At 46.0% G+C, this 14,277-nt stretch overlaps 2 protein-coding genes across 10 annotated transcripts in view; both read right to left on the bottom strand.

Moving 5' to 3' along the window:
- Window positions 1-141: 141 nt before the first annotated feature.
- Window positions 142-9,782, bottom strand: cdc42ep4b (CDC42 effector protein (Rho GTPase binding) 4b). 3 transcript variants are annotated; one of them, XM_052070754.1, is made up of 3 exons: window positions 7,879-8,056; window positions 3,533-3,637; window positions 142-3,069 (listed from the first exon to the last, which is right to left on the bottom strand). In XM_052070754.1, exon 3 carries the CDS (start codon window positions 2,902-2,904, stop codon window positions 1,939-1,941), a length of 966 nt encoding a protein of 321 aa, XP_051926714.1. In that variant the 5' UTR covers window positions 2,905-3,069; window positions 3,533-3,637; window positions 7,879-8,056; the 3' UTR covers window positions 142-1,938. The 3 variants fall into 3 exon arrangements, with proteins under 3 accessions (XP_051926714.1, XP_051926712.1, XP_051926713.1); XM_052070752.1 differs by lacking the exons at window positions 3,533-3,637; window positions 7,879-8,056 and adding an exon at window positions 9,606-9,782; XM_052070753.1 differs by lacking the exon at window positions 3,533-3,637 and having other exon boundaries at window positions 7,879-8,054.
- A 388-nt stretch (window positions 9,783-10,170) lies between these two features.
- Window positions 10,171-14,277, bottom strand: part of sdk2b (sidekick cell adhesion molecule 2b) — a 152,271-nt gene continuing 148,164 nt past the window's right edge. For 4 of the 7 annotated variants that reach the window (XM_052070702.1, XM_052070700.1, XM_052070701.1 and 1 more), the window contains 2 exons: window positions 13,212-13,268; window positions 10,171-12,324 (listed from right to left, as the gene is read on the bottom strand). In XM_052070702.1, the coding sequence (XP_051926662.1) occupies window positions 11,875-12,324; window positions 13,212-13,268 (507 nt within the window). In that variant the 3' untranslated portion in view covers window positions 10,171-11,874. The remainder of the gene's footprint in view (window positions 12,325-13,211; window positions 13,269-14,277) is intronic. The other 3 variants (XM_052070704.1, XM_052070705.1, XM_052070706.1) reach the window with 1 other exon arrangement.

The following is a 14,277-nucleotide window of genomic DNA, read 5'->3' as shown; positions in this document are numbered from 1 at the left end:
TGATGGTTAGCACCCGTTGTGTTTGACAATCAGTGGTTCCGATTTTTTTAAAGCATGCATGTTTTCGTTCATCCCTTCTTAATAATCTCTCATAAATGTACTCCTTTAATATTGTTCTGTCCAACGAAAAATATGACGCCATTTCACCAGCTTTGTATTTTTTTTATTGAAAAACAAAGGTTGAATAGTGTTATTGTGCTGCAAAGAAGTAAATAGATGGCACAAACTTGGCAATAAAACATTCTTTTACAGCTCTTTCTATTTAACAGACCCCCCTCCCACCCACCCCTGCAGCTTATTTGCAAAGGAAAAAAAAATTTAAAGTCCACGCAGCTCAGACGGCATTTCACAGCAATGTGGTGGAATATTCCATCATTGTTTTCTTCTTGCAGCAGTTCCACAAGCAGACTGCTGGATCACGCATCAAATTGTTCATCGGCGTTGATGGCACAACAACTGCTCGGTGGATGATGATCATGTTTCAAATTTGGCCCTTTTACCGCAGAAAAGTATACGCATACAAATGACTGATATGAAACAGCAATTCTATAAACGCAAGGAAATAACTTGCTTATTTTCGCGACAAAGTGATTATTAAACTATACTTGGCTTAACGTACAACACACTGGACACCATTAGGTACACCTGCACCGTACTCTGGATTCAGAGAAAAGCTCTTTCTAACTGTAAAAAAAATGTAGCATTTAAAAAAAAATAATTCCTGGTTATAGCATGTACATTAGCAAATAACCGTATTTTATTTCTATTCTCAAATATGCAAACTACATCGAGAAAAATACAACTCGTGAACTGGTAGTTCATATGTTGGATAAAATAGCAATTGTATTTTTTTTAATTCCATTTTTTATAGGAGCTATGACATTTCATGTTCCATATGTATATATATTTTTTTCAATCTAATAAATGCGAAACTGTCATCATTAATGCAAAAATACCAACTCATAGTTTAGAATAAGACAGCCCCGTAGGATGCATATGACTAAATAGATTAGCATCGTGCAATGTACAACGTCAATAAATTAGGCAATATATTTTGTTTCCAAAAATATTTTTCACTTAAAATATTAATTTAACATTTGTCATATCATAGTATTTTCTGTTTTATTTAGTCAAATGCAAACTACAACCACAACTAGGAGAACGGATCATATTTTGACCAAAATGTCTCGATTTTTTTTATTCATGTTATTGTCACGATGACGCAGGCAGGTGTACCTAAAAAATATGATCTGCGAGTAAGAGAACGATCGCAGCGAGACGTTTTCTTTTCTCTCCGTCCTTTTAGTCCTGTGCTGACAGGAACCGAATACCGTCACAACCGCATCCATTGGGCCGATTCTCCTTGCGTTAGCTAACATCTACTTGACCAGAAACCAAAATGCATACCCGAACTTTTTTACATTCTGTAAAGTACTTTCAATGCGACCCGCCATTTTAAGTGCAATTGGACGCCCAACTTTTTTTAAAGACGAAAACAAAACATGGAATGGCCTGTAGGTATGTTTTAGGAGTCAGTCCTCGGTGGGGTCGGCCGGTTTTAGGCAAAGATTGGGTGCACCGCGCGCCCTGGTCGTCAGCACGTCTGAACAAATAGCCACTCATGTTCACTTTCACACCAAAGGACAATTTTTGCGTCTTCAATGAAGCGAACGTTCACGTTTTGGGGATGTGGGAGGAAGAAACCGGCAAAGTCCACACAGGATCCAAGCATCCCACCTTCAGATTTTTTTGGAACACATTCCCCGGGCCACAACTTTCACTTTCTGTTTCAACACCGCGTTGCTGCGATCATTCAAAGATGGCCTCCGGCTTTCCCAAACTCGACGGACAAGGTGAGGTGACGAGTGACAGTCGCGGGTGCCGTAACCGCGGCCCCATCGTGTCGCAGAAGGATCAGGCGGCGACGGGCGTCCGATCTTAAACTCTGATCTCGTCGTCGTCGTCATCGTCCATGTAAGAGAAGTCGTCGTCGCCGCGCGGCGAGCTGTACTTGGCGCTGTCCGTGTCGTTGTGGTGCGGGTACGCCGTCTTTTCCTCGGTGGTGGAACCGGAGCTGGACACCGAGCAGCTGTCCAGGTGCTGGTGGTGGTTGTTGTTGTTCTTGGGGTGAAGCTCGGGGCTGTAAGGGGCAACCATGACCTTCTGCTGGTAGATCATCATGCGGGGCGGCCTGGCGGGGGGCTGCCGCTCCTCGACGGGCGCGGGGTCGTCGATGAGCGGGATGTGCGCGGGCGAGCCGTGGCCCTCGCTGCCCTTGCCTTCCTCGTAGCCCAGGTCGTCGTCCTCAAAGTCTTTCTTCTCCATCACGCTCAGGATGTCGCCCAGCATGGAGGGTCCGAGGTCCACGTGGAAGGACATCATGGATTCGGCGTGCTTCAGCCCGCCGCCGGCTTTGGGCTGCGGCGGCGGCAGCTCGGCGAGGTCGCCGAAGCTGCGCTCGTCAAAGTCAGCGCCGAAGGTGGCGATGGCCGCCGGCCTGCTGGCCGACGACACGCCCGTCCCCTGGCTTCTGCCGGCGCCCTCGTGGTCGTTGAGGTACGGCAGGGAGATGGCGTTCTTCACAAAGTTGGCCGAGGAGGCGGGCGGCGCGGCGGCGTGGTACTCGTAGCGGTCGCCGCGGTTGACGGAGTGCGAGCGCTTGCTGCCGCGGAAAGTGCGAACCAGCAGCGACGGCTTGGAGCCCGGAGAGTCGCGCTTGGCGTCGGGGGCCTCGCCCGAACGCGTGCTGAGGAAGGACGTGTCCCCGAAGGCGTCGCCGCCGCGCCCCACGTGCATGGTGTGCCGGAAGTCTCCCAAAGGAGCGCTGATCATCTCCGCCGTCAGGTCGGCGCGCGATCGCCGCTTTGACTGGTTGGAGTGGACCAGCTGCTTGAGGATCGGCATGACGGGACGCTTTTGTGGGAGGAAGGCGGGCGATTTTCTTTGCGGAATCGAGGAATCTCCTGCAGCAACTTTTCGCTTGGCTTCATCAAAGACACTTCACGTGCTCGGGAATGCGGGCGGCCATTTTGGTTCTCATACTCAAAACGTCATTTGCAGCAAATCGGCCTGTGAGGAAAAAAAAACGGCAATTATTATGTGCATCCTTTTACACATTAGTTTCATTCCAACTCAGAACACACACACACACACATTTTTGAATGGTTTGCCAATTTATCAATTAAAAAAAAAAAATAAATCACATCCATGTGTATTTACAAGAAGCAAAATATCTCCTTTTGTTCCAAAATGGAAACATCTGTTAGACCAAAACAAACCCTTTCACTGCTTAGTGAGTCCGTCAGGTTGTTGCGTAACACTTGTGAGAATAACTCCACGTCTTTTGTCAAATGTCCTTTCTTGGATTTCTCTATTTCGTTCTAAAAACGTTCGCGGGTGGCCGGCGCTCGCAAGCTCCCATTTTGGGCCCCCTTGATTGTTGCGTAAGCGGCAAGAAGCATGAAGCGAGAATGCTGGTAGGGGAGAAAAGAAAAAAAAAAAAGCGCAGCGGCATTTCTTGGGATCATCTTACAGAGCTTGCTCGCGTCCCTTGCTCGAGATTTGTTACATTCTTCTCCCGACTGCCGTCTGTCTGTTTAGCCTGCGGTGCTTCGACATCGTTTCGGTATCTGCTCTACTGTGAAAACATCAAAACTCAACGGGGCATCGCTTACGAATGAAAGCTTTGCAGGCGGCGATGAGCTGTGATTCAAACTGGCGCTTTTAAAGCCAGCGTTGGGATTTCAAGACAGCTCCGAGGGCCCGTTTTCTGAAGCTGAGCCGCGATGCAGCGTTACCGGATCCCTGAGCAACTTTGACATCATTTGCAATTGTCGGCAACGGACAAAATGGCCGCCCCGTGGAACGTATTCTGTCAACATTTTTTGCCGTTGACTTCCCATTTAATATTTCAAAGAAAAAAAAAAAAACCATCAGCAAGCATGTATGTGCTTCGGCGATATGAGCTGGCCGGTGACTCCTGGCTCATAACGCCCTCACGAGAGATTTTAAGGCCCACTAGTGTGTGGCTACCATTGCGCTAATGTTACTGACGTGAAAAAAATCCCACCGCTTTGTGTTTTTAAGAGCACCCCCCACAGCCGCCCGAGCCCACGTATCCTTAACTCCGCTGCGAATCAATGGGGTGATAATATCTGAAGAAAACGTTAGCACGAGTGCTGGCAGAACCAGATGGTAAAAGACCGGATAGAAGCTAACGCTGTTAGCATATCCCCCAAGCAACTTTGGTCCAAATTAATGTCTCATTGCTAGCTAACAAAAGTACTCGGTGCACAAAAAGTCAAGACAAAATAGTCTTCTCACGACACGATGACAAAACAAAACAAAAATAATCTAATTTTAGCAGTATTCATCAATTGCGCACTAATTTCAGGTTTTATCAGGAGGGCTACGGCAAACAAGTCACTCTCATTCTTTGACGGTTACGACAACGATGACACTCGTGATCAAATTACAAACGGCTCAAATGGAAATGATCCAATCCAAATCGCTCCAACCGCAAGACGACGACGCCGTGTGAGCCGTAGAATATTTTGACTCCTCTCCAAGAAATTGACAATTTCAACAGTACGTAGCCAAAGCGAGCATTTTGGTCACGATGATCATGACATTTTCATCACAGGCGGGTTTCATAGACCCTCATTTGTCGCCGGCGGGGAGAAAGGCCTTTACGTAACCGAGCACCCGCAGCGCCACATGACACCAACTCGAGCAGAGGCGAGGGGGGAGGGGGGCCATGAATGATTAAGGGCATCATCGTCATGTCACCTCGTCTCGCGCCCGATGACATCACGACTCTCATCCGCCACGCTTGCGTAATCCCGTGGCACCGCTTTCCCCTTCTTCCAGCCAACTGGATGTTCAGCGCCGAGGGGGCGTCGACATTTTCCAACAAGTTACTCATTTATTGATACTACGCAGACTTTATTTAAACCCCCCCCTTACAAACAAGCCACAGTCATGCCAGTTCTCTGACGCTTCGGTCGGGAACATTGACATGCAAATTAACTTCTGCGGCCCCGAGTACAACAATGGCAGCTTCGTCGGCGGGGGCCTGCGGTCGGACAAAGAGCATTTTATTTGTCTCCGGTTGGGCCAAGGTCAAGCACAGATCGCATTCCCACAGCGGACGGGACAATGGGTTGGAAAAACTCATTAGTGGGAGTAAGAGTGGTCGCGGCGGGAGTAAAACGGGGGCGGGGTTAAAGCCTCCGAAACACACAACGGCCATCGTGATGTTTCAAATGGATGGACAATCAATTTGTTTAACATCATGCAAAAAATGTTGGCCATTTTGCAAAAAGATTCGCAAAGCAAAACATGTCAAGGTTTTTTTTTTTTTTTTTCAGGGTGGGGGATTTTGCCGAACGGGTCAACGGAAGCAAACTTTTGCTTTCCTTTTGCCGAACGGCGCGCGCGACTCCTCCATGAAACGACACCGCAGGTGGTTGATTTACGAGGCTGCGGAGAACCCGTTCATCCAGTCGGCCTTCACGTCCGGTCACAAGCTCGGTTGGGCAACCTTGGTGACAAAAAAGTATGTGGGTGAATGGAGCAGACAAAAGGAAGTGTGTAAAAATAATCAGTCGACGTAGAAATTGCTCAGACGGGTGTGACTTTGGAGAAAGGTGAACGCGCCTAACGTGAGAAGACACGGAAGCACGACGGCAGCCTCGTGATTCGGTGACATGCAAAGCTGCCCAAGTCATGCCGGAGAGATGCGGGCATGCGGCGCCATGCAAATTCACGCCATATTTTGCATGATTGGCAGTCAGCACGACAAGGACACCCAAACGCTTCTCAAACGCCGCAATTTTAAAGACTGCGGTTGTCTTTGTCAGACAAATTCAAACAAGATTAGCGGTGGGATCATTTCATCAAGTCATCATTAGCCGTGTTTGAGCCACGGGGGTTAGCAAATAAAATCAACACGCCGCCCCGCCCCCCCTTTGCAAAGCGAGCGTCCCACTGTTCTCCAACCGACTCCCCAAATGCTGTCCTGGCCAGTTTCCCGAACGCTCGGCGGAACACAATCAGCACCCGATAGGCTTGAAAATGATTTCTCTGTGTGTTTCCAGCCAAGCTGGCCTTTTATCAAGCGTTTATTCCTGCATGACTAGACAAAGTGTTTGGCGGCGGGGCCGTGCTGCCGAGGTGGGCGGTCATGTTGTTGTCCGAGGCAAAAAACAAACCGAGAGAGACCCACGGACGCTCAAAACCTCGATTTGCAAGGGTCGGAAAAAAGTCGTCCGCTTAACTCATTCAGTACCAGCCGATTCTAGACCAAGTCTGAAAAGACGTTTAAAAACGTCTTTGGGAGTGAATGAGTTAAGTTCTGATTGGCATACACAAAACGGACTATTTAGTCAAGTTGTTCGGCTCAAAATGAGTCATTTATATTTAAAGTATTGTGAGGGTGAAATGACACCTCTGAAATTGCACAAAACCTCGAATTAAAGACATTGAAGGTTTTACATCACGACGTTTGTGTTTTGCTCTCAGATTGGTCTTGCGGTGGTTAACTTCTTTTCACGCTTACATGACACTGAAATGTAACTGCAGCACGGAACATTATTCAAAATTCAAATTACAGTACAAGTTTGGTCGAGGTTAGGGGATGGGGGGGGGGGGGTGATATGGATCGACAAAATCAGAGTTCATAGCGCCGTCACGCATGACAATGCAAAAAAAAAAATAAATGGATGAGGGTCAAAGTTCTTGCTTTTACTTCTGGATTTTTGCGAGGCCCCAACTGTCATTCGGTCCACCCTTGGGATCTCGGCATGGACAAAAAGGGCAATGATCAAGCTCAGAGTGGGAGGGGGGGGGGGGGCAAGTGGTGAGCCCTCATTAGGGCTTCCACAGAGGGATTGTAGCGAGCGCGCAGGCACACCAGATCTCTTTCCTGCAGCTTTTTTTTTTTTTTTTCAGACAAATGGAGAGCGTTCATGCGAGGGCCCCCGTGGGGGGCCAAGTCTTTGAATTAACTGTCCGAGCGGCCGGAACGGCAAAACAAAGCAGACTGGATTTCGATGGAGGGGTTGGCGGGTGTAGTTAGTCGGACTTCAAAAGGACAAAGCCAAGCGCGCTCGCCTTTCGGTTTGTTTGGTCTTTAAAATGAAATTAGAGGGGAGGTCTTGAGGGGGGGTGGTCAAACAGCTAGAGAGTTCTTGAAGATAAATTAGTGTCAGTGGCTCAACAGATTCCGGCCTTTTTTTTTTAAATCAATGACAAAAAACCCTTTTCGAAGCCACCAGACCGACAAGACCAGTTAAGAACCCCCCCCCCCCCCCCCCCCCCGTGGTTTTCACTTGATACAAAGATCCCAGACCAGGAGGCTTGTGAACACATATCCCAAGGAATTGACAAACGGAGGCGACGGGAAGTTCAAAGTCTGTCAGAGACAAGGAGAAAGCGGGCTCAAGGGTCACCGGGAAGGCAAAAGAGTAGCCGAGCGACGCAAAAATCGTACAATAGGCTAACAGTAACAAAGCCACTTTTCGGGTACGCCCAAAAGCAAAAAAAAAAGGGGACATGATGCTTATCAATCAAAAAAATCCCGTTGACTAACCCAGCACTGGTCTAAAAATACCCCAAATTAAATTTGACACCTTTATTAGGTACGCCAGTTACCAAGAGCACCTAATTAACCAACTCCACGTGAGTTCCAAGGCGTAAATGTCAACTCATGGGCCCGGACTGCCAAGGCCCCGTCACGCCCGTCGTCACGGAACACGCTCAAAACAGTCAACAACAACTTCACAGGCCAAAGCTTCGTGCCAGGAAAGGAAAACAACAATGGCTTCAAAACTAGATCACGGTTTTGACAAGAACATCCAGAAAGCGAGCAAAACAAACCATTTCGGTGGATGCGCGCTGGGCAGATGTGTCGAATGCAGACTTTTCTTGTGCCCAGACGCCAACTATCCACTAAATGTACGATAGAATCATCCAAACTGGTTCGGCCGCTTTGGGGAAAAAAAGGTATCGATGACAACGGGCGCAGCAGGTGAGATAAACATTGGCGGAAAAAAAAAATGATAGGATAGAATGTCAACAATTTTCAGATGACCAAAAAAAAAAAAAAAGGATGAATAGCGTTTGCATTTCCTTTATTTTTTTGTGCAGATTAAATTAGCTTTAAAGAAGGATGCAATTTTTTAATTATTTTTTTATTAATTTATTTTTGTTTATCATATTTTTCACATTTGTTTTAATATTATATGTATATTTATTTTAAATATATATATTTTTAATGAATTAAAAAATTGTAATAAGTGAAGAGGTTGCCGCGCAGTGATGTAAGTCTTTCTGAACCAATCCGATCGTACACTCTCTTTTCAAACTGGAGCGGTGAGCCCATACGGGCCGGAAGCCGGTTTCCTCAAAATAATCAGATCTGTAAACGAAAAAGGCACAGTCAGAGCAGGAAAAAGTGGAAAGCTTGAAATCTCGGGAATAAAATTGTCTTTGTGGCACACCTGAAGGACAAACCAAAATGGTTGTTCTTTTGCAGTTCTACGGATGCCTACCAAAATAATGCAGGTGGATGGAGGACGAGGTTGAAACTGTCTGCCTACAAGTGTACAAGCTTTCAGATTAACAAGCTTAAGTATAGAAAAAGAAATGTTCTGCTGAAGAAAAAAAAAGCAAAAACTAAGACTGGGAGTACGAGTTGTTGCCGCTTTAGTGTTCAAAGATTTGGTTATATTGCAACATCAAAGCTTTTCTTCAGCTCATCTTTGCTGTTTTGCTTTGTGCGTTACCATTAAGCCAGCAGACTTTCCTCAGGCAATGTTAGGCGGTTGTTTTAAAGATGCAATGTCATTTTTTTAATGTTATGTTGAGAGTTGAGAGTAAACTTCAACTGTGAGGGGAAATAAATTAAAGCTTCTTTTTGGGATGATTTTATGCCAAATGACCTAATATTTCATCTTTCGCTGAATCAATTATCCTGGGGGAAATAGTTTTACCCCCCCAAAAACGACATATCCTTCGAATCTGATCATGATCTATTCGTTTTGCAGAGCGTTAAATGTTACATAATTTGGGGGGGAGAAACATGAGCCTTCAAGTGCATCTGCCTCCGATTAGATTCTGCTCTTAAAGGGAAAGTTGCGCTCTACTATGGAGAAACCTGCGAGATAAATCATGCCATAAATCCAACATGAATGGCAGGAACACCCATTCGTGCCACAAAAATTTATTACCTCATTTAAATTATAGACTTTTCGAGAGTCTTTTCATTCAATTCGTTCGTCGACTGCACTGTTTGTGACGTCATCGGAGAATTGTAGCAAGTTTGTTTTTGTTGTGTTTCAATGCAACAAGACGTGGCCGGGACTCGTGGAAAAAAATAATAAAAGAGGAGGGGGTCACGGTGGGGGTGGGGTCGGCTTATGGACGGGCTCATTGTTGTCTTCATACAGCCGTGGGAGCGACGAGACTTACCGATGATGACGCTCGAATAGAGCTAGCATAAACCAAACCCGCAACTTGATTGACACACGCGACGAGGTCGCCTGCCGCCATAAAAGTTCGACAAAGAACCAGCACATACACATTAAACAAGTCAAACTTCTTACCTTCAAGATGGTGTTCCGGGAGGTTGAGAAACTTCCACGAACTATGTCCAAAACTTGTAACCGCAGAAGAGTGAGTGGAAGTAGGCCGAAGAGATGAAGGAGCGTCCGCAGTTCTTCGGTGGGAGTACCTTGAATGTGTCGCTCAGCGTCCGCGTTAGCTTGTGTGGGCGTCCCTCCCTGCGGCCTCCCGTCAGAGTACACCAAGCCCCGCCCCCGCGGTTTTTAAAGGTACAGTACACCAGTGGTCCCCAGCCACCAGTCCGCGGACCGGTACCGGGCCGCACAATAAGAACTTACATTAACTCCGTTGCATTTATTTTGGAATACGAAAGATATTTTATTTTGAAAAATGACCCGATTCTCCGTTATATCCGTCTGTGTCACTCTTAACGCACATCAAACCACACTTCTCCGTCATGTGACTGATTACGCTAAAAATAAAATGCCGGAGCTTGCTAAATGAGTAAAATAAACTGCTGGAGATCACAAATGACGGCGGCCTTACAAGTACGTTCGAGACAACAACTCAAGCTATGGCTGAATACTCTGAGATCACTCTGAGATCAAACATTGAAAAATAATTTATTTTTGAAATGTACTGCGATCATATATTCATTCTTCTGCATGGTAAACTTTTATCGCATAATAAAACAAAATTACCCCACAGGAAATAACTCTAAACAAAAATAATGACATTTCGATGACTTTGTTCGAACAAACTAACCTTTTGATTTTTTTTTCACTGTGGCATTACAAGTGTCTCGGCAGGTTTACAGTTTGTTGCGCTCACACACGCACACACAGTGAATGATTTGTAAAGCTCGGGCCGTGTATTAACACGCATACACACGCACTTACACATGAACAAAGCAATGGAGACAGGACAGCGGCTTAATTGTTGGCGAGGCGCTTCGATGACATCTTCAATTGGGATGGGAAGCGAGAAGGTCCAAAAAACAGAGAAAATCCTTGGTTTGGTTTAGAGTGACTGCCAGTGATTCCCAAGCTCTTTCAAGTAGGAATATCCACAAAAACATCCAGGAAATGTCCGCCGTTTCCTGCCAGATGTCATCCGTGTGCATGAAAGGCATCTGTTGGAATGTGGACTCAAGGTACAAACTCATTAGTCACTCACAAGTATGAGTCCAGCTGATCTTTGACGTGCTACGTGATTGTTTCTTTACACACATACACACAAAAAAATTGCAATTTTTGTACAATGAACAGCACTTTTTTCTCCCCCCGAAACTATTCCAGTCGCCATAAATACTGAGTGAGCACCGACTAGTCCTCTAGGTACATATATATAATATATATAGCATCATACTATATATATACATAAGTATGTCTTTATGTATACAATATGTGTATTCAAGGATTCTTGTGACTTTGTACGACATAAAAAGGTAGTACCATTTCAGCGTGTGCAAACAAGAAAAAAACCCGATAAGTCATGCAAATAAAATGCTAACACAAAGTGTAGTGTATGATAGTCATGTGGCAAAAAGTCTTAAGTTGAAGGAGTATTGGTAATAAAAAAAAGGATGCTTTGCAAACAAAGCACAAACAAAAACTGTTGCAGAAAGTCTCACGTTGAAGTGTCGTAAATTTAAAAAAAAAGTGTGGCTAAAATAGCGCTCATGAAAGGTTTAGCGGTTTCAAAGTGTCTCAAAAGGTCGCAAATTGAAGGTGTTTTTGTGAAAGTGTCGGGAGATGAAAAACTGTTAAGTCAAGTGAAAAAAAAAAATCCAAAATGTGGAAAAGGCCATGGGTCCAAAAAAAAGTCTCAAGTTAAAGGCGATCTTAAAACAACAAAAAAAATGCTCAGGCTAACAAGCGCTAACAAGAAGTGTGGCAGATATACATGTATCACAACTGTGTGTCAAAAAGTGGTGCAGAAAGTCACAAGTTGAAGGCGTGTCAGAAGTATGAAAAAAATAAAAATAAACAAGTGCAAATCACACGAACATCCACGTGGACACTTTCAGAAATCTCCATTGTGCATTTCTGGAAATTCTCATTTAAAAAGAGTAAGGGGAGATCCCGTGAGGTTCAGGGCCTGTACCAATTGAGTGTGTGGAAACAAAACAAAGAAAGAAACAATAAGAAGTCATGCAAACAAAACGCTGACCAAAAGTGTGTATCTTCATCACGTGTCTTGCACTTAGAAAGCCTCAATTGAAGGTGTTGCTAAAAGTGTTGGAATACCATCAGGAAATAAGCGGCGTGGAAACTTCCAGGAATTTCCTTTGTTCTTTTTCTGCAATTCTCACACAAAAGATGAGAAGCCTGCGATGGGGGCCCGCGAGCCGGGAGCCAGACTGCTAGGGGGCCTGTAGAGGGCGGCGTGCTGGCCGGGGGGGTTGGCGCTCTGCTGGCACGGGGTGGGAGTCCGACTGCCCTTGGGCCTGAACAGGCTGCCCTGGCCGGGTGGCTGTCCCTGCGCCTGCTGCTGCTGGGGCTGGGATTGGGGTTGGGGTTGGGGGCTGGGCGAGCTGAGTTGGGGCGGCAAGGGCGGCAGAGAGGGCAGCTGGGGCGGGGAGGCGCAGTGGTCCGGCTCGCCCGGCTCCGACTCGGCGTAGCTGTAGGCCTGCGCCCGGGAGATGCCCTTCTGCTGGCGGCGCCACGAGTTGTAGTAGGTGGGGTCACTGATGTAGTGGTTGACGAAGGAATGCGTCTTCTGGCGGTTGGCGTCCACCTCGTACTCACTGTCGCTGCCCTGCCGGACAGAAAAAAAGGGTGACTTTTTATGGATTTATACACCACAGGGAGGCCATGGCGCCACGTTGGAGTGATTAGCGACACGATAGCTAAAGATGTATTATTAGCCCTCGTTTGAAGCACAACAAAAAAAAAGACAAACATGCACACGCGCGGGGGTGCTTTCACACTAGCGACGGAACAGCTCGGACGTGGTTTTTGGTGCAACCTGCCTGTCAGTGCGTTCACGTTTCCATCCTAAATGACTACTTTTTGGTATTCTGGGATGCAACAAAATTAGCGATAGCCTTGCCGGCTCACGGCAATGTGTTACTGATATGCTTGTTTCCTGTAGCATACGACAGGCTGCATGTGAAAACGTTCCGAATTGTCAGATTTCAACTCTGAAATAATCTGATTCCCCCATTTTTTTTTTTTTTTTTTTACCACAGCTATATTTGCTTCTCACGCAACAATGCAAACAGCGAACAATCTCCCTGTTGACATCGTTAAGGCGAATGAAAAAAAGAGAGTGGTTCGTTTCGACGCCTCCCTGGCATGCTTGGAATTTTTACAGCGCAAACCTGAACTGAACCAAGGACATTTTCCACAGACGTGAAAGCACCTTCCAAACACATCACGACGGACACCAAGGAACGGTCAGAAATGGTCAAAGCATGATTGATTATGATGGCTGAAGCGTGCAAACGGATCCAAAAAAAAAGCAAAACACAGGATGACTTTCGACACGCTAAGCGGCAAAATTGCCGTCCGGGATCTTTGTACCCAAACCAGGCCGGTACACAAAAGAAGAAGTCTGGAATTGGATGGAAATTAGCAAGAGGAACCGGTCTGGCTACAAACAGTTGAAAACAAACAAAAGCAGGCAGCCGATAGGAACCTCACCAAATGCAGTGGAAGTGTATGTAGACCACCTGTTCCGTATGAAAACACCAGCGCCTCCTATGGGTGAACAGAACAGTGGGGTTTTTTTTTTCTCTCTCTCTCTCTCTCTCTCTCTCTCTCTCTCTTATTTTTTATTTTTTTTTAAACAGCACATCACCATATTAACTCATTCAGTACCAGCCAATTCTAGACCAAGTTTGAAAAGACGTTTAAGACCGTCTTTGGGAGTGAATGAGTTAAGAGAAGGGACACAGACATCGACCGACTAACCGACAGCAAGCCCTTATCTTAAACGTCTATCTGCAGTATTTAATCAAAGCCCGAGGGGGCAACGGAAGTCTCTGATGTAGATTCGACATCCTGCGGTGTAGCGCTGACCGTAAAAAGCCTCCTCGCTGAGCTTGTTAGCGGGTAATTGCAGGCGCACAAGAAAACAACTCAGAGGGATCAATTGCCATTGTCAGTGTCAAGTGGCAAACACGTTTTAAATTGTGACAGTGTAAAATGAAAGGGAGAGACGTCGTGATATCCAACCAAACACAAGAAATCTTTGCGTGAAATCTTGGAAATCCGGGTGTCTTTTAAAAACAAATTTGTGCTCGAAATCTTGTGTAAGATTTTTTTTTTTTTTTGCCATTGTGGCGGGTGATGGAGCAGATTTGAAACCCGAGTACGGCTTCTAACTTTCGACAATTGCAGTTGAGGCAGCCTGGTCTGGCAACCAGCACCTCCCCCATCCCATCTCATCCCCAAATCGCCAGAGTGGGTCAGTCCTTTGTCTTGCCGAGTTATGGATTATACAAGACGTCGGAGGTCGTCATCATACGTGATTAGTGAACACGGCAGGGGTCCCACCAGAAGCCAAAACAGTGTGTATTTTATTTATTTTTTTCATTTCACCCTGAGATAGAATATAATGACTGATTATTTGAAATGGGATGGGGTGGGGGGCAGAACCATTTACTTGATCTCGGCACAAACATGACATCATTCCCATTAAAGTAAATCTTTGCATGATCTACTGTGTGTGACTCACAAATGAGATCATCGCTATTTGCTCGGTGGC

The sequence above is a fragment of the Hippocampus zosterae genome, chromosome 7, assembly GCF_025434085.1.
Source record: "Hippocampus zosterae strain Florida chromosome 7, ASM2543408v3, whole genome shotgun sequence".
Classification (NCBI taxonomy): Eukaryota; Metazoa; Chordata; class Actinopteri; order Syngnathiformes; family Syngnathidae; genus Hippocampus; species Hippocampus zosterae.
This window is presented reverse-complemented; position numbering and strand designations above follow the sequence as displayed.

Bases quoted from the DNA above. Each gene is read 5' to 3' on its own strand.
- cdc42ep4b (XM_052070752.1), bottom strand. From the start codon at position 2,904: ATGCCGATCCTCAAGCAGCTGGTCCACTCCAACCAGTCAAAGCGGCGA.